This window comes from Podarcis gaigeae (assembly GCF_964106915.1).
Source record: "Podarcis gaigeae genome assembly, chromosome: 10".
Classification (NCBI taxonomy): Eukaryota; Metazoa; Chordata; class Lepidosauria; order Squamata; family Lacertidae; genus Podarcis; species Podarcis gaigeae.
In genome coordinates this window covers 40368167-40394109 of record NC_139686.1, presented here as the reverse complement: position 1 = coordinate 40394109, position 25943 = coordinate 40368167, and the positions used below count along the sequence as shown (strand labels likewise).

The window sequence follows — 25943 nt, the reverse complement described above, 5'->3', positions numbered from 1 at the left end:
TATATCGTAACTCCCTCCAACAGCACAGGTCAGGGGTTAGGACTGATCTGGTATTTCTATATGATTCAGTTCATATTCCTGAATTTTGAACTTGAGCCTAACAACTATATTTGAGAATTCTGCATAAAATCTAAGTTATGAAATAATCCCCTGCTGCTCTACTATTAATCAACATTGAGCAAGGATTTTAGGGTATGGAATGTCAAAGCAAATTATGGATTAGCACCTAAACCCAAATTGTTAAAGCAGGGCTTGCAAAACTACAAGCAGGCTACAGATCACGACACGCCAAAAGTCTTTTCTAATGGTAGGCTAAAAGCAAGACCATCGGATTCTCTCACCTACGACATATGGTTTTGTTGTGCATTCTGCTGCTGCTGCTGAATTAGCAACTGCTGCTGTTGTCTGCGGCGTGCTGTCCTTAGCTTCTCAAAGCGAGCCTCCATCTCATCCAACACTTTGGGAGTGTAGCGCACCACTAGCTTGACGCTGTCCTTAGCGGCCTTCAGGAGCTCCACAGCTTTTTCGTGATGCTCTCCTTCCACGCTCTGATTACGAAAGGAAAGAATAGTGAAAAACCACATATTGCAAGTTTCTATTAAGGACTTGGGTTTGGAAGGCAATACCTGAAAAGGCAAGAAAGCAGAACCCAGGATCAGGGCAGAAAGCACAGTTCCAGCAGCTTGATAAAGCCCTAAAGACTTTTAGCTTTTTGCAGTTGGTGCAAAAATTATATTAAATATGCAGTTTGCTTGTATTGATGCACCTACTGCAGGGATGAGTTCTCAGATAACTGGCACATACAGATTTACTGCACCCCAACACACCTCTCTAAAATCAATATATGGCTACACAAAATCTCCACTTTGCAATTTTTGTATCTGAAATGTCACATTATGACTGCCTGTTGTTTTGCTTTTGCTTTGTTTTTAATTATCATTGACTTGAAAACTATTCCTAATATTGCATATCATAACAGCAGCTTTTGTTTGCTGTTTGCTGTTTGAAATGTTTGCAATTCCACACTGGACCCATCAAGACTCAAGACTCAAGAGCTACATATAATGGTTTGTATCCAGATTTCACTCCAACCTGTGGGAGCACCCCCTCAGTGGAACTTATGGGACACTCCCATTGACAGACCAATAGGAGACAGCTTTTGCCTGTTCCTTCCTCCCACTACAGCCTCTAGGACCATCTTCCACAGTTCCTGAGGGTTAGGTGACTCTCTGAAGCAGTGTGGGGAGAGGGAAATGGCAAAAGTCTTCCATGGATGGAAGCATTTCCATCCGTGGAAGGTGATGTCTGGACACAGCCCACAGCATTTCCAGCTATGACTTCTTACTTGCAGCATGGGAGCTGAAGCTCCTTCAAAAAGCACAGTTCATAAAAAAAAAAAAAATCAACATGTTCACATACCACTCCATTAACAGAAAGTAACTGGTCTCCCCGTTTGAGTCCTCCATGCCTCTCAGCTACTCCTCCAGGAATTATGCGAGAAATATAAATAGGAGAATTTTGTTCTTTTCCTCCCATTACATTAAAGCCAAGGCCTTCATCAGTCTTTGGCAGTTCTACCACTCGAGGGTGAGAATGGCCTTCACTAGCTGCAAAGGCAGCAACTGTTGCCTAGAAGAAAACACATCTCTTCAGCATATAGCGAGTACAATGAAAAGCAATGGTGCTGACTTTTTAAACAATATTAATTTGCATGAAACAGTATTTGCAATTCCTTAATTTTAAGCAAATATTCCATAATTCTTCTGAATACAAAGTATTGATGTGGAGCATTTAGTACAGAATTGCCCAAAGCCTCCAAGCACGGTTATGTGCCAACATCTTTCGTATTAGGACTGGGGTGCATGAATCCCAAGTATGGAGTTTCACATGTGCTCAAAGGCTCACATGGAGCTCCTGCACATATGGGGATCCCTGTTTCCATAAACGCAACCCATGCACATGAAGCAAATATGAAAACCAGTTCTGTGCACTACTTGGAGAAGTTTTTCTGGGCAGAGGGATGCCATGATTTCAGTAGAGTTTCTAAATCTATAAGCAGTTTTCTATGTTCTCTAGAATGTGGCCTCCCTATGAAACCTGAATAATAATAATAATAATAATAATAATAATAATAATAATAATTTATAATTTATACCCCACTCATCTGGCATGGCTTCTCCAGTCACTCTGGGCGGCTTCCAACAAAATATTAAAAATATATTAAAACACCAGTCATTAAAAACTTCCCTAAACAGGGCTGCCTTCAGATGTCTTCTAAAAGTCAGATAGTTGTTTATTTCCTTGACATCTGATGGGAGGGCGTTCCACAGGGCGGGTGCCACTACTGAGAAGGCCCTCTACCTGGCTCCCTGTAACTTCTCGCAGTGAGGGAACCACCAGAAGGCCCTCAGAGCTGGACCTCAGTGTCTGGGCAGAACAATGGGGGTGGAGATGCTCCTTCAGGTATACTGGGCCGAGGCCGTTTAGGGCTTTAAAGGTCAGCACCAACACTGTGAATAATGATAATAAAAAGTAAGCTTTGCCAAACTACAAAAAAGGGAGGTGTTTTTTTCTTAAATAGATTTAAAATGTATTTTCAAAGTAACATTTAAAAATGTTTTAACAGATTTGATTAACAAGATTAACAGATTTGAAAGCTCTGCAGGGCCTTTATGCACACACTGAGCTTCATGCTAGCAGGGGCAGGCATGCAACATCCCTCAGCAGCAAAGTGGAATCTGTATACCATAGTCTTTACATGCGAAGTGGAGCCACTGGACTCGCAATGGTAAGGAGTGGAAGAAAAAAATACTTTAATTAGGGGAGTTTAGTTTAAATAACTTTGTCAAATAAAATTTTAGGACTCCTGAAGTTAAAACAGTTGCTGAAATTAAAGCAGCAGGAAACCAGGATTACATTGCTTTAAAAAAACCCCAAAGTTTAGAAGTATACCTTAATTCTCAAAATAAACCAATTTGCATTGTGGAAACAGACATTTTCCCACCAACAACTGTTTTTCAAAGTGTTTTGTATGTTTCTTTGGCATGTTAAAATGCAGGAAAGAATCTAACTAAAGTTAAACACTTTAAGGGGTTCATTCATTTCCATAGGAGAGATGTACACTAGAATCCTATATTTGCATATTCAGAAGTAAGTCCTATTGGGGCTTAGCCTCAGGCAAGTGGCTATAGAATGATAGCCCCAAGCACATACATAACTCTTCTATTGCAATAAATGATGCTAGAAAGTGCTTAACGTCAACTGGAATGATGTCCATGGTTCTTAAAGGTCCTATGAGAGATTGTTCTATTAGGGATGTTTAATGGATGGAACTAGGTAACATGAGTATGAGACCTTAGTTACATATGCAACATGTGTTATCATGCAAAAATTGTAACCATGCACACATTAAATGTCAAACATAAATGCACAAGATAATGCAATGCAGACAGCCCAGAAAAAACCAGGAAATATTGTGATATTGAAACATTGCTCTACAATCCTGCTGTTCTAAATGAATAAGAAATGAGAATGGCAAACCTGGAGAGTTTTTCACCTTTAACTGTACTTTTCTATCCACAGCAGAAGTAATATAGAACACACCTTTCTTGGATAAGGAGTTGCAAAGCTCAAGCTCAAACCACTCTTGCATATGTGCAATGTTCCAGAAGCTGATAATATAATGGAGGAATTTTATTTAGACCTACCTATAGCTTATTAAAGTTAAAAAGTACTGCATGGCTCAGAATTGTGTTTTTTTTAACTCTCTAATAATCTAAAACACATTATTTTAATGGTTCTAATAATACATTTAAAATAATGTTTCCCCTACATCAAACTTTGGCTTTCTTCCATTTCAAATCAACAGGATTCTTTCACCAGAATTGTGGAAAGAACATTAGCATTAATTGCTTTGATTTGCAAAGAGCTGTGTTCTTCGTTTGTGTGCATATGCTTTGTAAAAGTTCTACAGTTTTCTTAGTTTTCTTTCCCCTGCCTCACTCATGCAGAGAAAATTCATTCAAGTTTTATCAGTGTTATAAGGCAGAATCTATTCCATGAGGAAATGGGTATTTTATTGCAAACACTTATTCTCTGCAGAATGTGCACACAAAAGTACATTTCAGATTTAGTTACAAAAGCAATGGGATGGACTGGATAAAATGCTAAACCACAGTTTAGCATTGCAAGGATGATTCTAGCCTCCCACTGGGCTTGCACATGCCCCTCCCCTCCTACACAGAATTCCTGAGCAGTTATGAAGCTTTTACTTCCGCTTTGATTAACCTCAGGTTATTGTGTAATCTGAAGCCACGCAAACTGTGGTTAATCTTAACTATGGTTGGTGGAAACCAACTAACGTCAAACCATAGTTTATTAACTTAACTACCTTATCTGAACCCCATTTCACGTTTTAGATGGCATGCCAAACTTTGGTAAATCAAAGATGGAAGAAAAAACTTCCAATCTCCTTGGAGTTGCATCAGATGGGAGAAGTAGGAAGCCTGGGGAAAGCGAAGCTTTTTGTAATGCTAAAACCAATGGTTTAGTGTTGCAACTGAACGCAGCCATTATTTCTCTTGATGCTGGGCACATACAAAGATTTGTAAGGATGCGTCCTGAAATTTCATCATAAGGCCCTGTTTTTCAGAAATGATGAAAAACATACAGCTGCTGCTGCTGCTGCTGCTTTCTGTTGAGGAAATATGTGTTCAGCATCTCTGACAGTGAGAACATTTACTGTCCTAAAGGAAGGCCTGTGCCATACTATGAAGAGAAAAAAAATGTTACAGGAGAACTTAGCTAAAGAAGCGCGAATGGCCAGTACATTGTTCTATGCAATGAAATAGTAGATTTGACCTGAAGCTGGCTCCCCGCTCCCCACACTGCAAGCCTCTTTATTCTGGGAAGCATTCTCTTTTCTTAAGCTACAGAAGCAGCAGCACAAAGGTTGAATTTGCCATTATAGTTGTTACCTGGAAAGTAGCACTGGTTCTAGACTCTGGGCTGCCACTGATGTCTAAATTTTCTTACAGTCTACACACGAATACCTGAAACATACACGCGCACAGTCAATTACTGGGGCATCTTAGGAGTGTATATTTTAAAGCTGCAAGCACCCTACCTTTGCTGTTGCCCTTGCGCGGAATTCGGGGCAGCCATTAACGTTTATGGTTTCATGCATATATTGATATACCTGAAGCGGAAAAAACAAACAGAAGCAAAATGAATCATCGAGTGTTTCTCCGCAAGTCAAAAGCTCTGAATTCAATTTGGTGCTTGTTTGCCTGGCCAGTTGTTTTTTGTATTTCTCATGTCATAGGACAATGCTACCTCCAACAGCCTTTTTGTACTATTGATTTAATAATCCGTATGTCTCCCCTCAAGGCTATTGGAAGCATATTGCCATATTCCAAGCACTCAAACATCTATATTTGATACATAGAGAATAGGTAACACTTCCTTGGATTGCCATACATGGAACATGAGTGGGCCTGGGTCCCCATAATCATGTAAATGGGTGCATTTCATCCTTCACACTTTATATATTTCTTGTAAAAAAACATGAGTGTTGCACAAAGCAAAGACATCTGCCTTATGAAGTGTAGAGCCCTCTTTAATTAAAAAACAAACAAACCACTTTTACATTTAACTGTTAGGAGCATGTGCCAGGAGCAGGTCAGCAATAAATCACACGGCGTCAGTGAATTAATTCTTTTTTCAAGGAAACAAGCTTGACTCAGGAGGCCATGCCTAGTGAGCACAGCAACTTGTCCTGGTAGATCTTGCCCCTATGAGACATTTGTAGGGGCTGAAGGTCCCCAACTTCCCACAGTTCCCTATGTCTCCTCCTCCCCTGTGTCCTTCCCAAGCAATCTGATATTCCGTTGTCATGCCTCTCTTCATACTGAGTCCTGGGAGACTAGGGTGAGGGGAACTGGTTGCAGCATGAGTGGGAGACCCCCCCTGGCCTCTTCACCAGCCTGACTCATCTCTGCTTCTTGTCCCCCATCCTCTTCATTCTCTGTTTCTACCTCTGCTTCTGCACTGCTCTCTACCACAGCCTCTTCCTGCTCACCAAACCCTGTTACTTCTTCAGCTTCCGATACCTTCTACACCCAGTCTGCTCTCTCTGACCACTCGTCCCACCACCCATCCCCTGGCTCTAAGTCTTCTTCCCTTAGGGGTTGCCCAGCTGCTGTCTCCCACCACTCCTCTGTACTCAGCCAGTCCATGACATTAATACAGACACACACACAAGTTTTGCCTGTCTTTTTGCCAAGAAGCTGAACTTGTTAGCAATGTGAACTCCGGAAGTAAGACACCAACAAGAGCAAAGAACAAAACACCACTTCTCTTGATTTCTTTTTTCACACAGAACTACTAAGAAGATAGGCCCTTTTAGTGTGGTTTAATTATTTACACCAATCAAAAAATAGGTTGTGTTGTTGACTTTCTTGGGGAGTTTTTCAAAGTTTTGGTGAGAGTGTTCTTTTCTGCTGCAGAACTGACCAGTGAAACTTTCAGTTAAGGCAACATTGCCATTAAGATACTTTGGACTAAGTTGTCAGTTCAGACTTCGGTACTTTTGATGAAGATATAGATGAAGATGTCGACAGTGTGCAGAGGCTGTGAAAAAGGCAAACTCCATGTGCGGACTTTCCCCCCACTTTTGGTCCTGGCACAACCACAAAGAGGAGTAATTTTCTTTTTAAAAAATGTTTACTACATAATCTAGGCATGAAGTTGGCACATCACTAATGACATTACTGGACTCCCTAAGCATGGTCCCTGTTCTATACCCAACAGAGCACAGGATCAGACTCTCTGAATTTCTGTGAACGTCTACATCCTTATACAGCAGAACTGCACTCAAACAAGTTGTAGCAAGAATGCTTAGTGCACTGAAGATACCTACTGGCATATTTATTAAATTTGAAATTGTAGTCCTGTGGCTCTAATCAAATACTAAATCATCAAGACATCCTTAATCATCTCAGGTCTAATTTAATGTACCATGACTTATTGGTGTGATAAATAATCAAGTTATAATTGCTTTCACTTGAATACTCACTCCAAGTGAAAAATGTCAATGTTTAAATAATGTAAGAGGCCATCAATTAATTTCAGAGTCTGCTTGATATTATGCTGTGCTGCTCAATAGCAATAAACACAAAGTGGGTACTATGTTTGCAGTACTAGTGTGGAGGGACATATCTTTCTGTTTCTGCTGTGGGATCCAGCAGTGGTTGTTGTTTTTTTTATACTGGGACAATAGCAGTCAGTACTGTTCTCATGAGACATCTGTAGGTGGTTTTGAGCTTTGAAAAAGGATTTTTTTTGGGGGGATGATAGCACCTTTGGCACCTTGTTCCATCTGCTACAGTGTAACACAAGAGCAATTTTCCAGGACCAACAGCACAAAACATAGTTATGTGGACATGTTTTGTTTTTTGAAGGCTCATGGGGCATAGCTGGATGCTGCAATTAGTTCACAACTGCAAGCCAGAAGTGAGGAATAATTGTAAGACCACAAAAAATCCCCATCTACTTTATCTTTTCTTATTACAAGGAGGAGGAATGGATGCTGCAGGATAGTGTGATTTGTCAACTGGAAATTAACAATAATAATGCTACCAGTTAAAAGGAAACTGATTTCAAGTTGCACAGCTAAGTCCACATAGAGTATACCCATTGAAACCAATGGACATGTTAGTCATATCAATTGATATCCATAGGTCTGCTACTGATATGGCTTACTTGGTCCCAGCCCTCTGAGCATAATTTTTGGTGATGCACATGGATCCTTGATAGCCCTCTAAAATGCACTTTAGTATGATTTAATGAATGAGCAGTATGATTATTTTGACCATGGTGACTCTGGTTCAAATCCTGCATCAGCCATGGAATTTGCAAAGGGCCCTTTCACAAGCTTTCAGCCCAAACCACCTCATGGGGTTGCTAAGAGCAGAAAATGGGGAGGGTAGCATTTATGCTGCATTCAGCTCCTTCAAACGAGGGCAGCATATAATTGCAAGAAAGAAATGCTGTTTTAAAGAGGGAGATGGCAAACAAAAAACAAGGGTGACAGCCCTCCTCTTTATTTAAGCTGCCTTCATTTGTGCAGAATTTCAGCAATGATTTAATGAGCTATAGTACAGAACAGACTTGGTCCAGGCAGGGTTGACCAACATAGTGTATTAATAATTGCATTTTATCTTAATCTTGAGAGATATGCTTTTTTTAAAAAGCACCATCCCTTCTATTTTTGAACTCAGGTGGTTGAGTGCCTATTAGTTTTGAAATGAAACTGAGTCGTCCAAAAATACAGAAGTGGTTTCTTCATATTTCAAGGACTCCCTAGGCATGCAGAAGGCTAAAAAACCCTCAAAGCTGCCTGACCATATACAATGTTGATGGCAGATGAACAGAGAAGGGTGGGGGAATCTAAAGTAACCAGAACTTCTTACATTTTGACAACTTGCAGGTCTGAAAACAGGTGTTTTAATTTACTCTTGAATGCCTTATCCCCCACCACAATAATTTATTTCAATATACATTGGAAAGGTCAAAAAGTAAAAATCTGGCTTATTGACAGAAGTTAGGCAGAGCGGGTGAGTCTTTCAGTTAGGTCTATGGTTGAAAGCAGTTGAGGCAAGGAATGTTCAGAAGTTTACTGTAATGAATAATACTCTCTATATGGGGCTGCTTTTAAAGACAGCACAGAAACTTCAGCTGATAGAGAATGCAGCTGTTATGATGCTTGTCAGGGGGACGGGCATTTGAATCAATTCTATACCAGTTGCAGTGGCTGCCTATTTGCTTCTGGCCTCCATTTGAAACACTTGTTTTGATTCTAATCAATTAACCCATTTCACTAATAACGCATGTGTTCTTATTAACTGCATGTGTAGCTCAATGCTTTTGAGATCTGGGTCAAATTAATAAATCTAAATGATTGACAATTAGCAGGCTGTTTATTACTATTATTAGAAACTGGCAAAAATATCCCAATAATTTTGAACTGGGGGTAGCCAAGACTATATTGCCAATAACACACTTGTGCTTTTTTTTAATCATACTGCCACTCGCAGCTAACGGGAACATGGAAATGATCAGTCTTTGGAGCCTCATAATTAGTATATTGCTTATGTATTGATCTATTAATACAGCATCAGTTTAAAAGTGTAAGATTGCCTTTGCTCAATCTGATCAGTGATCCATCTAATGCAGTTGGATGCCTGTGGGAAGTTTATGTGAAGGACATTAAGGCAACAGACATAACCCACTGTCTGTACTAACATCTTTATTCACCGCCTCTGAATTCAGGGATTCAGTTTTGTTATCATGGCTGATAGCTGTTGATAGAGCAAGCAGCCATCACCTGTGTACTGCAGGGGCCAGCAAGGTTTATCTTGCCTGGGCTGGATCGGTCCTGCAGTGATCCCTCTGTGGACTGGATTGCACATGCGCGCCCGTGATTTCCAGCACCGTGGAAGTGAGCCCCCGTGCTGTGCTAATTTAGCGTAGTGCGTGAGTGGGCAGCTCAGTTCGAGGGTGGCTTGTGGGCCAGTAAAATGACCTCCGTGGTTGCTTTCAGCCCATGGGCCTTAGGTTGCTGACCCCTTGTGTGCTACATCTTCTGGTAGAGAGTTGCTGTAGTCCTATATAAAAGGGCTCTGGCAGCAAGCAAGGATCACTAAAGCTCCAATCCTACCGAGGGCAAAAACCAAAGATGGATGAACAGCAGGGTAGATGTGAGGTAAGGAGGGGGAAAAAAGAACACTTGAAATCCTCCTTCCTTTTAATGTATCCATTTTTAACATTTCCCTTTTCATCATGGGAGAGATTTAGACCAACTCCTGAGCTGATCTAAATCTTCCTTGCCTTGAGGGTACGTCAGAGGACTGTGGCGACTTTGGATTATTTGGCTCCAATGTTTTCTGGTCCTTCCCTTGCACAGTTCCATAATGCCCCCTTTCTGGCCCTACTGATGTTGTGGCTCTGACATAGCTTGTGCTGGGATATCAGGTGTTCCCATGTTGGTGGAGAATCGGGATCCAATCTTGGCTCTCCCTCTTCAGCATTGGAAAGGCAGATCCAATGTATCCTATGGCCCCCAAGATGCTCTCTCATAGATAATAGTATCACCCCCTAAATCTACTACATGTTTCTGAACCATTATTGCCCAGGTTATGAAAAACACCCACTGCACTCACATCAATTTTCAACATGCGCTATATGCTGAATGCTGAAAACAGAACCACCTGACTCCTAGATATGCCAGGCGAGAATGCACTGAGGTAAGGAAATGCATATGTATTGTGGCTGTCAAGCACATCAAAAATTAAGCTGATTAATTATAGAAGCTTTAGCAAACTAATTAACCAGTACAATTATCATAAATTATAATGTGCAAAATAAAATTATTTCAAAGACAAAATGAAGTTCATTTGCAAAGAACAAGAGCCAACTGTCATGGGGCCAATCTGGAGGGCCACAGGCTTACTGATCTACAGAAAAGATTGACATGATACTCACAAGGAGGATTCTAACAGGCCAAATGATTCTTCGCTACTGCAGTTACTAAAAATACTGCTTTGACAGGACAGGAGAAAGCATAGTGGCAACAAACCCTTTTTATAAAATAGAAATTCAAATCTCTTGTGAGAATAGCAAAAACAAGCACAGAGAAGAGGCGTAAGGAAAAACAAAAATAAGGTCCAAGTTCTGCTAATCTGGGAGGCACCACTGCTCAGTTTTGGAACATGTTTTTAATAAAGAAGTTAATGGCAACCCCAGCTAAAAAAGGACTCAGCAGATCAGGCCTCTGTCTGAAACATTATAGTACTGCTGACAGCTGATGCTAACTGTACTGTGATAGACGCACCAATGGTTTGACTCAGTATAATGGACATAATCTCCACCAATGCATAAAGAAACTGCCTATTACCTAATGCAGCTTTTACTTTGCTATTTACATTGTGGGCCGATGGTGAAATATATGGGCATATCCATACAGGAATACGGATATGCTTCATCGAGTACCTCTGCTGTTGGAGGCAAGGTGGGTAACTGCTGGGAGAGGGATTTCCCAGTGATGGTGCTCCAGTTAGGAATGCTTTTTCAAGAGAGGTCCTCTTGACACTTGCCTTATTCCTTTGGCAGCAGGTAAACATCTTTTATTCTTATTTCCCTAGGCCTTTTAAAGTCAACTTTACCCCTGCTGTCTTACCCAGGGTGGCGGGATTCACCGGGGCAGCAGATCCCAATGTTGATCATTCTTCCGCCCTTATTCCTGATGTAGATCTTCGCTCACCCCTTCTTCCTTGGTGGGGAGGGGAGGCATTTGGGGCTCCACCTCAGGTGTCTTGGGCTGACCCTGGTTTTACCTGAGACTTACTGCCTTTTTAGTTTTGTGTTTTATGATTATTCTGATTTGCTTCACCTGCATTCTTGTTATTTTCTACTTTCTATGTAAGCATTTCCATATGAATTTCTGTAATAAACTAACTGTGAAGGTCATTGCACCCACACCATACATTTAAAACCCTTAATACCACTTTAAGAGACATGGAGAATCCTGTAAACTGTAAACTGATAAGACTGCTGGGAGCTGTAGATCTTCAGTCAGCACTCTTAATAAACTACAGTTCCCATGATTCTTTGGAGGAAGCCATGGATGTTAAATTGAGTGCTTTCAATGTAGCACATGCTACACATCAGGGAGCTATGGGTCTTTTACAACAGTCTCAACATCTCTTGTCCTTTGTCTCCCCTTTTTAAACTTGAAAAGAAACACATATTTTTATATTGTTTTCAGAGCAGCTTATTTTCTGAAAGTCAACTTACATTTGCAATTACACACAGAAATAAAAATGTGCAAATTTGTGTTCTGGGTCTGCGCCGCAAGTCTTTTAAAGGCCTAGCAATGTCCCTGCCTTTCATGCAGAAGACCCCTGATTATTGCCTGATAAAAAAAGGATTTGACAGTATCTTATGGAAAATACCTCCTGAGACTCTGGAGAGCTACCATTCAGCACAGACAATACTGGCCTGCATTGTCTGACTGAGCATGCAGTAGCTTTATGTGATTTGAATAAAAATAAAATTGGTCTGTTACTAAAGCTGTTAGAGCTTTGGTATGATACTCTTTTATTAATCTGGGGAAAAAAGTCATGTGCTTCTGTCAGGACAGTGTTAGCAGGCCCCTCTTGGAGATAAACATCTGCACCATTACGCCAGCTGTCAGAACAATTGGATGCCATGCAAGAAAGCTATGTGTCACTTTGCCTCATGCAGTGGGGATGATGATTCATTAACAATCCCAAACCTGCAATGAACTAAATCTCATTTAGCTCTCTGTGGAGCTATGACATTTTTAATTACAAAACATACCACAGGAGTATATGGAAAAAATATAAAGGTCACCTAATGAAATGTTTCTTTGAGAGTGTGAAGAAGAGAAAATTAGACTTATTTTACCATATTGGGGAAAAAATGAATATTAATTATAGTTAATTTCAAACCTTATATTTGGAATTAAATATCCTGAAAAAGCATCGCATATGAACAAAGGAGAGATGAAGAGCTTCCAAATACAAGGATTTAAGATACCGATATGGATTTCTGCTTTGCACATCTGCCTACTTGCATCCATCTCAGTGTGCTTCCATACCAGATCTGTACTTTGCCTTCTGACTTCACTGTGAGCTGTGGAGGGAGGGAGGAACAGGGTGCTGAATGAGATGCAATGGAGCATTTCACTAAGAAATCCCTCAGCAGCCCAAGAACAAACGTCTGATTCTCATCATGGTTTCTTTAGGGAAGAACAAAGATCCTGGTTTGGATAATTTATTATTTATACCCCGTCATGCTGGCTGGGTTTCCCCAGCCACTCTGGGAGGCTTCCAACAAAATATTAAAAATACATTAAAACATCAGTCATTAAAAACTTCCCTAAACAGAGCTGCCCTCAGATGGCAGGCGCCACCACTGAGAAGGCCCTCTGCCTGGTTCCCTGTAACTTCTCGCAGTCAGAAGGCCCTCGGTGGTGGCCAGAACAATGGGGGTGGAGACACTCCTTCAGGTATACTGGGCCGAGGCCATTTAGGACTTTAAAGGTCAGCACCAACACTCTGAATTGTGCTTGGAAACGTACTGGGAGCCAATGTAGGTCTTTCAAGTCCAGTGTCATAGCTGTGACACCCTGCGGTGCCCCTTGGACTCGGTGTCCAGTGGAGAAGAACTGGTCAAGCTGCCCTAAATCTGCCTCCGGGAGCAGGAGAACCCGGCAGCATACTTTCTCACAGCAAGCCATGGTTTATGGTTTATGGCTTATTGCAACATGTGAACATGGCCTACCAATGCAATCCTATGTATATCTACTCAGAAGTCAGTTATATTGAATTCAGTGAGGCTGGCTTTCAGGTAAGCATATATAGGATTGCAGCCTATGTCCAGTGCTCATCTTCTGTGCAACACTCAGTCACTTTTAATAGGCTTTTTTTCTCTCAAGATATGTCTCCCAGTGGACTTTGCTAACAGCAGGAATATAAATACGTAGGATGACAGTGCACTGCAGATCATCTCGACCATCAGCTGCAATTTTGCTCAACAGTGGATGAAGATGAATAGCACTATGTGCTTTAAGTCTAGGATTTTGTAGAACTAACTATAGTACTGCATGGCAAAGCAGAAATTTGCAACAACCTGCAAGCAAAGGAAACAGGTAGGCAAGGTCCATAAACAAATCTTACATAACAAACATGCCTTACATAACTATAAATAATTGTGGCAATAACTGAAATGAATCAGCATCTTCAAATGTGGATTGTTTTTTAGAATTTAAGGGACTGACAAGAGAAGCACATCAATATCTTACCATTTGCTAGTCAAGCTTTCTGTATTCATTCCTACCCCCCAACTGTTAGTTGTCTCATCCCCTCCTAAGGGTCATCTAAGCAATCGGGCATAGCTGAAAGTATGTACATTGCTGGTGGTCCAATATTTTCTTCCCCTGCAACTGATTTTTATCTTAGAGTCAGTAGGGGACCTCTGATTACACATCAGTCCTTTCATGTGACTCTGGATTCTGAGGTATTAACATTTGTAGCATCACTGAAAGCAGCACAAAACTGTGTATCACTAGCAGTCGTTTTAGAACTCCTGTAGTGAAGTCATCAGGATGTAGCAGCCGTAAATAGGCTTAACAAAGCCTCTTCTTCAGTAAATCTTGGGTTGCCTAGCCGACTCGTGTAATTAATGACAGCAATCTGACGCATGAAAAAGGCAATCATACCTAAAAGTTCTGATTCATACTATTCAGGGCTTTGTGGCAGCAATGCCAGGGAGCCACTGGTTGTGAAAGAAAATACTTAAGTTTGTCATTTGGCAAAAATTACATTTAGTGCCCTACTTGAGCTATAGCAAATGTTATCATTATACTAAATGTAACCAGAAATACCCGCTTGTGTGGCTTTTTACACCATGCATTCTAGCTGCCAAAAACCATGATGCACAAAGGGGACAGCATAGATTTTTCTATTGCCACCCCCATCCCTGTTTCCAGTCAAGTCTCCTACAAATATTCAGGTTCTATCAAGAGAAGGGTATTCTCTATTGCTTTGGAAGACAGGTCACAATTGTGATGGTTGCCCAGCTGATGTGAAGACATGGCCAGTCTGCAACACCCCCAGTTTATGTCGGCTGTCTCCTCTCCACTTCCCCTTCCTTGGGAAAGAGATACAGCTCAGTGGTAGAGCATTTGCTTTGCATGCAGAACATCTCAGGTTCAACCCGCATACATCTGCTGATAGAGCTGGGAGAGACCCGCAAACAAAATCCTGCAGCTGCTACTAGTGAAGGCAATGCTGAACTAGATGGCCCCAATAATCTGACTTGGAATAAGGCACCTTCCATGCTCCCAATGCCCAAGCAAGAAGATCTCTAAGAGATGCGGTTTAATTTTCAGCCTGGGAGGAAGGGTAACTTCCCAGCCACCACTGAGCAAATTCAGCCTCTTTCTTTTAAGTCTCCTGGGTCAAAGTGTGTCTTGTGAAACCACAGGGAGGAGAAAGTACCCAACGGTGCAGATGGAACCTGTTTTTTGTTTTGTTTTTTACAAAGTCATGTGGAGGGAGATTTAGGGAAGCAAGGAATAAATCTGCCCTCCCTCCATGTTGCAATCCCAGTAACAATCAGTTTCCCACAGCTGTAAGCTAATTCAATAAAAAAACAGATGTTGTTGCATGCAAGATATTAAGCATGACATATACCCCTGACCCTTAAAAATGCATTGGTGATACAAGACCAGATATATTTTTGGGCTTAGCAGGCACAGGATCTAATCAGATTTCTAGACAAAATTAGTGAGCCTAGCTGAGCAAGATTTATATTATTAACACAAATGAAAAGAAAAGAAAAACAACATTTCATGCTTGGGTGACACTTCAGCAACACTTTACATTGATTGGCTTGTCAATGGGTATGAATCAGGGTTCATAATCTATCAACCGTGTTTTGAAGTCGGCTTGCTTTGGAAAATGACCAGTGTTTGATATGCAGTTAATTATAGACTATAATCTGTATAAGTGAAAGTAAACACTGGCAAACTCCTTCTCTTGGCCAGATGGGAGTGTGCAAGCCTGAGGCTTAACTTGGTTTCATGACATACATGTGGTTGCTTTCAGCCAGAGGTTCAAAAAGCAGTGCAGGGCTGCATGAAAGCTGCTTTGCAAACACCCCCATCTTCCTCTTTGAACCTCTGGTTGCAATCAATGAGAAGGAAATAGGTTGGTGTAAAAAACGGGTTTATCCCTCATTTGAGGGGTGGGTGGTAGGGGAATGGAAGCATCCATCACTTTTCCTAATGCCCCCCCCCCACCTTTTTGCCCTCTGTGATGTTGGACAGGCACCGACTACAGATCTTTTCACAGCTTCAGGGAGGAGTCATAGAAGGTCAAACCTCCTTCTCTGGAAGCATGTCTCAGGAAGGGAGACACAATGAATATATGGTGCTCCAAACGCCCTCCCGGGGACCATAGGATTGCAGCCTAAATCTTTATTTCTTACTAATGGAAACAGGTTGACCATACCTATCAGCCAATCACCCATTCCCACCACCCTTCTGAGCAATATCCCTCCCCACCCTCTCACTATATATAAGGGTCTGGCAGTGGCGTAGTGTGGGTTGTCAGCACCCGGGGCAAGGCAAGTAATTTGCGGCCCTAACCCATGGATTTGCGCCCCCTAACCCTAACCCCCAGATGTTGCGCCCGGTGCGGCCGGCTCCCCTGCACCCCCCACGCTACGCCACTGGGGTCTGGTGACTTCTGTTGCAGTGTATCTGAAGAAGAGTGCATGCACACAAAAGCTCATACCAATAACAAACTTAGTTGGTCTCTAAGGTGCTACTGGAAGGAATTATTTTTTTTTACAATGGAAACTGAAATAGTGATAGTTCACTGATGGACAAATTTCAAGAGATAGTACGATGAAGCTGTTAGCTGTCAGTGTGGAGAGCAGGGGTCAGCAAGGTTTACCTCACCTGGGCCAGTTCACTCCCGTGGAAATCGCTCCGTGGGCCGGATCATTTCTGCGCAGACATGATTTCCAGCACCGAGGAAGTGAGTCCCTGCTCCGTGCTGTGCCGGTTTAGCGTAGCACATGGGGACCCACCGAGCAGGCGGCTTGGTTCAGAGGCAGCTCATGAGTTGTTTAAATAACCCCCGTGGGCTGCTTGTGGCCCATGGGCCACAGGTTGCCAACCCCTGGTCAGGATAAGTTGCTTAATTTCATCCCTTGTAAATGAATCAAAGCCTATTTTATGAGACATATTGACTGTATAACAAAATCAGTCTTCTTAATACACTGATTTGTGGGGACAGATATCTGTAGAGCAAGTAATGCACATTTTGGGATGATACCTTCTAAATATTCCTCCACCATGGCTGAGATTATTGCAAGGCCTTAGTAAGCGTAGACATTTAAAGAAAGTGAAAGCATCCTTTCATTCAACATGTGGTTTCTTTCCAGCCTTAGGCTATGTACACCTTCGCAGTTTAAAATGCAGCAAGGTCATTATGCACCCCCACCCCCATTTCAAGTAGTATTTGCAGGTTGTTGTACACATCAGAGAGGGACTGGGGATGTCAGCACCCAGTGTGCATTATCTGTTGGGTCTTCCTGCCCCTGCAATACTCTCCCCTCACCTCCAGTTCCTATTTCTTAAGCTGTCGTCCATGCATGTGCAAAGGCTACCTCAAATGTCCATACATCAGCTTAACTCCAAAGTAGATGTGCCCTAAAATTTCCTTTAGGATTTAAGCTGTTTTAAGAGAAAATGCACCTAGGAACAGTTTTTCTCCATAAATTACAGAAGAACTCTGCATTGTGGGTAGCATCACATGTACACAGATTCAAAAGCCAGTGGCAGAAGTGCACTGGAGCCAGAGTAAACGGTAATGTGTGCACAGACTTATTTCAAACCCCTTGCCATTTTCTTGTGGTAGGAATGAAGGAGTTTCGAAAAATCAAGATCTTCTCATGGTGTAACAGTCACTCAGCAGTCGTAACTAATCAAGAGTTGATAACCTGAGCATACTTTAGCGCAGCTATGCAATCACTTAAGAGGTTCATCTGTTTCCTCATTGTGAGCTCATTTTTTCTGTTTCTGGTACAGTAGTTTCTTTTTAAGACATACACTACTAGTCAGAGGGATCATGTTAGGTACTTGGCATAAATATCAATCTATTTCTTCAGAATTCAGCAATAACTGGTTAAACATATAATTATATGCTCTTTAGGCTGCTGCCTTATACCTAATTGGCTGGAAGGAAACATAATTAAACTCAATTACACTTACTTCTGAGTAGACATATGTAGGATTGCACTGTGAAACTGAACTTAATTTTCTTGCTATTAATGGGGGTGTGGAGGTCAGCTGTCACTAAACAATAGCCCATAAGAGCTTTTGTGGGCTATTCACTGTCTTGTCAAAGTCTAGCTAGATAGCTTTTAGTTCATTCAACCGATAGTGAATCACAGTCTAAGTAATTTTCTGCTTTCCTGAATTTTGCACCTGTTACAAAGGACTGCATGTTGGCTGCTGTTCAAAACACTCTTCACAGATGAATATAAATGTAATCGACATTCCTAGTAGTATTACAGAAAGGCAAATCTATACCACATAAAGACAAAGCTACAATAAAGCCTGTCATCAGTTAGAAGCTTTTAGTTGGTCAAATTAAAGGCTGCTACTGCAAATCAAAGACAGCACCAATCTTTTGCAAAAGAGCAACATTCTCTTTAAAATAATTTAAAAACATACACATTAAACTACTGTACACTGTGTTTGCTGTTTCTGTTAGCCATCAAAATATTTCTTCATTTAAAAACAGTGTTTCATTCTGTGTACTGTTATTGCCTAGGAACCCCAGTGTTGTTGCTGCTGCTGCTATTGCTTAGATAATAAATAAATCAGAATAGTGGCAGGCAGTCCACAGAGACCAAGGAAGAAAATGGAGGCACTTGCTAATTTTTAGGTACAAATTGCTATTTCCAAAGAGTGTTTGACAGCACACTCCTGGGACAACAACTTTAAGGCTATTTTAGCCGAGCATCTAATGTTTAGGTGGCTCTAGGCTTTGTTGTCGCCTGCCAACCTAGCAGTTCGAAAGCACCCTCGGGTGCAAGTAGATAAATAGGGACCGCTTTCTAGCGGGAAGGTAAACGGCGTTTCCGTGTGCGGCTCTGGCTCGCCAGAGCAGCGATGTCACACTGGCCACATGACCCGGAAGTGTCTTCGGACAGCGCTGGCCCCTGGCCTCTTGAGTGAGATCGGCGCACAACCCCAGAGTCTGGCAAGACTGGCCCGTACGGGCAGGGGTACCTTTACCTTTACCTTTAGGCTTTGTTGTAATTAAAAATTATGAAGCAGACCAATTTCTCTCTTCCTTCCAAACACCTATAAAACTGACATGAACATGTTAATGGAATTAAGAAGGGAAAACATAAATGGTTTTCTAATGAGTAACAGCAATGTTGTGAAGATGTTCATAGTGCCTTCCTTCCTGCCACAGATCACAAAGTGGTAAATCTACAGGGCTGCAATTAATCAGTTAAGTAAGTTGAAGGTTTATTAGCTAATAGAAAATTTGTCCATGGAAAGATGCTACTGAATAATTAGTCAGAAGATTAAAAATAATTTAGAAATGATTATTTGAAAAATAAGTACTTAAAAAAAACCTAAAGAAGGCACTTGCCTCTTCTAAGATGGTGCTTACCATTAATCTATTTATAAAACTGGACTTTTCCTTTAAAAATCATTGTTTGTTCACAGGGGGGAAAAATATGCAGGTTTAAATTGATTAATCAAAATTCCTACCTGTGAGAGAGTGCCACTGAACATCACTTCCTGGTAGCCATGCATGGCATTGTGCCCATAAATCAAACAAATATTTCTTTAATCAGATAGCAGATTTATAAATTAGTTCACCTCACAAAGATCTCCTTATGTTATGTGCGATAGAAATTACTACCCCAATGGAACATATTTATTAAGAATCTGCTGTGTGCCTTAAGACCCCGGTCTCTCTTGTTCGACACAGATGATTGGACCTCACGAGGTTCCTGAGTTATTACAAACGTTCATTTTTTTTATGGAGGCAGTAAGTCTCTGGACACATGCCGCTGACTCTTATGGAAACGTAATAGAATGATTTTCACTTATTTGCATAATACAGCATAATGTGCAGTGGCTTGTGCACATTGTGAGTCTCCCCATTAATAAATACGGCCAGCGATTCATTACCATACCTCTCTGATAGCTGTACAAAACTCACTCTGCAGTACTTTTTTAAGTGACTGCAGCTTGTGTCCTGGTACTTCTCCAGCTTCTTGTAGTTTTTCCAGCAGTTCAATTGCTCTGGCAACATCTGAACAGATAAAAATAAGGCAAAAGGTCAGGGAAGGTCACATTTTGACTTGTATTACTGCTGTTTCAGCTACACCAAGGAGCATATGCTGTAATATTCAAATTGGACAGTGAGATTTTGCCACCCCACATCCCCCCCCCCCGGCTGTTCAAGTTCAGTTCTGCATTTTCACTGACTTTAAAAAAATATGACTATTGCTTTAGGCTGCAATCCTAGGCAGCCATATATGCAGGCATTGGAAAAGAGCAAATATTGCCCGAGGGGTTTTGAAAGTTTTTCCTACAGTCAATCATGTAGTTAATCAGGTAAGCCCACTTGGGCAAATCTTACGACACAACACACAAGCTGACACAATGCACCAAGCTCCTACATGTTTGACATACACCTCTCCCTCATTTTGGCTGTCTTAGTAAAAAAAAAAGGGAAAAAAACACCCCTCAAACAACAACAAAAAAGCAGCAGAGTATTCAATTGTGGGGACTGGACTACCAGGATAATGGAATGCATTGGATTGTTCAGCAGTGGAACATATTACCTCTCAGAAGCTGGTGGGCTCTCCTTTGCTGGTGGTATTCAAACCACCGGTGGTCCAATGGCCATCTGCTAAGGGTGCTGTAGTTGCACCCTGCATTTGTACATTTTGCATTGAAGTGGGGTTGGACTAGTTCAGGATTTCCCAAACCTGGGCCTCCAGCTGTTTTTGGACTACAGTTCCCTTCATCCCTGACCACTGGTCCTGCTAGCGAGGGATAATGTGCTTCGAAAACAGCTGGAGACCCAGGTTTGGGAAAGAGTGGATCAAATGACCTCCAAGGTCCCTCCTAACTCCCATGGCAGACCTGGTCATTTTGTTATTCCTAGGTTGGTTTGGATACCTTTCAAGGCTATTAGCATTAATAATGTTCCTCTTTCGATCCTAATGCAGAGCACTAGGCTGAATGCAAGGATCTCATCACCTAATGCATGGCCCACAGATGGCTCAACTTCGGCAACACTAATGGAGAGAAGAGATGATGGGTCTGACCCCGTTCCTCACTCATTCTGGTGACAAGACCTGCCAAAGCAGATCAACCTTCTGTCCGCTGCCCAGAGGGACAGAAATGCAATGACCACAATAATGGGACGAAGAGCTGTTTATCAGCAGGTGCCCCATGTTTGCATGATAAAAAGTTGCTTGCTGGCATGCTTGCTGCCTTCTTGTCTTGCTATTTTGTGAGCCGCATGTATAATGTGAAGGTCTGGTCCTGATTTTGATTGACTGATGGGATAAGGGAAAACTACAGCTTTAAAGACAGTATCATTTTCTCCTGTTTGGTCTAGAGATGTGAAGGCTTGAGGGAAAAAACAGGTGGGACCCAGTTTTACTCCATTTCCCCCCCTTATTTACTTCTTTAAAAATTGGAAGGAAATGGAAAAAATGGGTGAGAGGACCCCTCCCCCCTCTCCATATTTTTCTGTGGGTTTTCCCCCAGGCCTTCCTATTTCAAGTAATGTATAAATTAATGTATGTGCTATAACCAGAGTTCTGCAATGGATAATTTAGCAAATATTAATGTATATAATGCTAACATTTGAGTTCTTACATAAACACACCGTAACTTGATTTGAGGGTCATGCAGTTCAGATAAGATGTGATAATAATAATACATATTTTTTTTAATGGCGGAGCAAAATATTTGAGCACCTCAGTTGCCTTCTACTGAGCCAGACCACTGATCCAACTAGAACAGGGCGCTCTCTGCTCTGACTGGCAGCAGCTCTCCACTGGTCAGGCAACGGTTTGTCCCAGTCTTACCATCAGTAGAAGTGAGCACATGCATTTACCAGGAAGACACAGAGCCAATTCATGTATACCTTTCCGTGTGGCAGGAGGTTTGTATAGCATCCAGGCTACACAACAAATCCACGCCAGAACACACATTATGCTAAAACCTGGGAATAGCTGTAATGAAGTGTTAAAAGAAGTCCTGGGCCAAAAATCTCTCCTATCCCCCCCCCCCATTTCCCATCTATTTTTGATGAGAAAAACTGTAACCAAAATTTTTGAAATAGGAATAAGATTTTTGTGAAATTCTCATGGGTGGGGAGGTACAGTCTCATGGGGTTTTGTTGTGATTACTGGCTGCTAAGGTGGCCGTGGGCTACCTTTGAACACCCTTTCTTTTGTTCCAAAAATAATCTCTCCAGCCTTCCTGGGTGTCCATTTTTCCTGGAAATCCCATGATGCCTTCAGCTGAGCTTCCATGTAAGCACAGGGAGGTGGGAGAGCTACCTATTATGAACCCAACAACTGTTGTTTTTTACATGAAGTCTTTTTCCGTTTTTTTTTAAAAAGTGTAGATTTAAAAATAAAATCAGTGACTGTGTCAATCTGAGATGCTTGGTAGCCAGCCTCCTTAACTTCCTGTGCCTCAGTTAAAGCTCAGAATAAGGCATAGTGAAGTAAATTCTCCTATGGTTTTTTTCCTTCCAGATCAAGATATGCATGCAGCCCAGAAGGTTCAAGAGCACTGGATGAATGTTTAATCTTTATTTTAATGTTTAATCCCCATGCAATGATAAGGTAAGCTGAACCCTGCATTCACTGAATTTTTAAAGAAAAGTGCCACAAGAAAGAGCCAGGCAAACAGAAACATCTTTTGCACTGAAATAAAACTTTTCAGTTACTGGAGAATAGGGTTCAGAACAACACTAATTAAAACCAACAGTCACTCTTTACAAGTATGGAAATCAACTTGCATTGAACAAGACAGAGATTCCTGGCTGTTCTACACAGTGTGATATAATGAGGATTAAATGCTGATAAGACTATGGCTTTGCTGGGATGAGAAATTATGCAATCAATCTCCTTTATTGGCATAAAAAGTGCATGGATATACATGGATCAGAACACAACACAGTTAACGAAACATAGTAGGAGATACTTTAGGATAAAACTATCAGGACATCATGAGGTGCAAAGATGGCTCTTAGGACCTATGGTGACATAATTTCATAGCGTCACTCAAAAATCTTGCCACATTCTCCATAATATCATTGCTACAATCGTTCAGCAGATAAGACACTCTGGAAGAGACTTTGCGATAAATCTCCTCTTCGGTAAGGGGGTCAAATACTTATCATATATTCCTGCATAAAATAGGCAATTAAATAAAATGTGTGTGATGCATTCGACCTGTTTTGTGCCACAAGGGCAGTATCTTTCAGAGGATTATTATGGGATTTTCGAGAATCTACCTTGCTGAAAGTCTTTGAGCCAAAGCTGAACTACAGTGACCACAATGTGATCAAATGGGTGAGGTACATTGGTAGGAGTGGAATCTATGAGCAGTGGCGTAGCGTGGGTGGTCAGCACCTGGGGCAAGGCAAGTACCGTATTTTTCGCTCTATAACACGCACCTGACCATAACACGCACGTAGTTTTTAGAGGAGGAAAATCTGTAGGCATGCCACCCGTAGGCATTCCCTCCATAACACGCACAGACATTTCCCCTTACTTTTTAGGAGAAAAAAAGTGAGTGTTATGGTGCAAAAAATATGGTAATTTGCGCCCCCTAACCCGTGGATTTTAGTAGGGGCAGAGAGCTGTGAGTGTGAGCGCGCCCCCTAGATGTTGCGCCCGGTGCGGCCGGCCCCCCTGCACCCCCCACGCTACGCCACTGTCTATGAGACAAGATGCTAGCCCTAAGCAGCCAGCTGGCTCCCTCTCCCCTAGTATCCCTTGATTTCAAAGTACAATTGAAAAGCATCTCTCTGGCCCCTACTCCATACACAGGCAGGAAGCTAGACTCCTGCGGCTTCTGTGGAAAAAGAACACGTGTGCCTGCTCTGGCTTCAGTCACTGTTGGAGTTTGCAGCTGGCACTGGGCAGCCAGAGAGCCCCCTGCCCCAGCTCACCTCTTGCTTCTGTCCCAGGATATAAAAAGGCCAGTCTAACCACCACCCAGGGAGCATCCACCACCATGTGATAAAACCCTCCTCTTCTGTTGGTGTCACCACTTGCATCATATCCTAGTATTTTTTTTTTATAATATTTTTTATTAAGTTTGTAAAATACAGAAAAAAGAATAAAGAGCATGTTATAAGAGTAAAATAAGAAGATTACAAATTTTCTTGTTCTTTTTTCCAAATCTATTGGACTTCCCCGCATCCTCCCAACCCTGCATTCTCTGTGAACATAACATCAGCAATTTGTTAACTTATTTCATTACTTATTGTATCCTTCGTTTTATCATGTTACCCAATTTCAAATGTATTATAACCCGAATCATGTACATTTTCATTTAAACACAATAAAGTTATTTCCTTATTCTTATCTCAGACTTCCTGTACCTTAATTTCCATTTCTTTAGTTTAACATTACTGAAGCTAGAGTTTCCTAAAAGGTGCATTTTTTAAACATTCATACAACTTATAGTGTTTTTCCAGATAGTCCTTAAATTTTTTCCAGTCCTCCTCGATTGTTTCTTCTCCCAAGTCTCGGATTCTGCCAGTCATTTCGGCCAGTTCCATGTAGTCCATCAACTGCGTTTGCCATTCCTCCAGTGTGGGTAAATCTTGTGTCTTCCAATGTTTTGCAATCAGAATCCTTGCTGCTGTAGTGGCGTACATAAAAAAAGTTCTGTCATTCTTAAGCACTCTCTGGTCCACCATGCCCAGGAGGAAGGCCTCTGGTTTCTTAGGTAAGGTAAATCTAAGTACCTTTTTTAGTTCATTATGAATCATTTCCCAAAAGGCCTTCACTTTCGGGCAGGTCCACCAGAGGTGAAAGAATGTCCCTTCCGCCTCTTTACATTTCCAACATTTATTATCAGACAGGTGATATATCTTAGCAAGCTTGACTGGGGTCATGTACCACCGGTATATCATTTTCATAATGTTTTCCTTCAAGGCACTACATGCCGTAAATTTCATTCCGGTGTTCCATAACCTTTCCCAGTCTTCAAACATAATGTTATGCCCCAAGTCCTGCGCCCACTTTATCATAGCGGATTTGACTGTCTCATCCTGAATATTCCATTTAAGCAGCAGGTTATACATTCTCGAAAGTAGTTTACTTTTTGGTTCTAACAGTTCTGTCTCTAGTTTCGATTTTTCCACCTGGAATCCAACCTTCTTATCTACTTTAAAGACCTCTTGAATTTGTGCATAATGCAACCAATCTCGCACCTTGTTTTTTAATTTTTCCAAGCTCTGCAACCTCCAATTGTCTCCAATCTTTTCAATAATTTCCCCATATTTAGGCCAATTGGCTTCCATGTTAGGTCTCTTACGTGCCTTGGCCTCCACCGGTGAGAGCCACCTCGGAGTCTTACTCTCCAATAAGTCTTTATATTTTGTCCAGACCATTAAAATTGCTCTCCTAACAATGTGGTTTTTAAACAATTTGTGCACTTTAACCTTGTCATACCACAAATATGCATGCCACCCAAAAGCATTGTCAAACCCTTCCAGATCTAGGACATCAGTGTTTTCCAGTAAGATCCAATCTTTCAACCAGCAGAAGGCTGCAGATTCATAATAGAACCTCAAGTCTGGCAGGGCAAATCCCCCTCTTTCTTTCGCGTCAGTTAATATTTTAAACTTTATTCGGGGCTTTTTGCCCTGCCAAACAAACTTGGAAACATCCTTCTGCCACTTTCCAAAACATTCCACCTTGTCCACGATCTGTAGGGTCTGAAACAAAAATAACATTTTTGGCAATACGTTCATCTTTATAGCTGCTATTCGGCCCAACAAGGAAAGTTTCAGTCTTGACCACGTTTCCAAATCTCTTTTGATTTCTGACCAACATTTCTCGTAGTTGTCTTTAAACAAATTCAAATTTTTGGAGGTCAGATACACCCCTAGGTATTTTACTTTTTTAACCACATTTAGTTCTGTTTCTTTCACGAACTCATCTGTTTCTGTAGTTGTCAAATTTTTTACTAAAACCTTAGTTTTTTGCTTGTTCAACTTAAATCCCGCCACCCGACCAAAATCAGAAATTAATTCTAACACTCTTTT

The 25943-nt window shown here is 41.4% G+C and overlaps 1 protein-coding gene across 3 annotated transcripts in view; it reads right to left on the bottom strand.

The window, feature by feature from the left end:
* LIN7A (lin-7 homolog A, crumbs cell polarity complex component) overlaps positions 1 to 25943 on the bottom strand; it is a 38753-nt gene that overhangs the window by 5537 nt on the left and 7273 nt on the right. For 2 of the 3 annotated variants that reach the window (XM_083698499.1, XM_083698500.1), the window contains exons 2-5: positions 19819 to 19937; positions 5126 to 5197; positions 1420 to 1629; positions 342 to 548 (exon numbers count right to left, since the gene is read on the bottom strand). In XM_083698499.1, the coding sequence (XP_083554625.1) occupies positions 342 to 548; positions 1420 to 1629; positions 5126 to 5197; positions 19819 to 19937 (608 nt within the window). The remainder of the gene's footprint in view (positions 1 to 341; positions 549 to 1419; positions 1630 to 5125; positions 5198 to 19818; positions 19938 to 25943) is intronic. The other variant, XM_083698501.1, reaches the window with a different exon arrangement.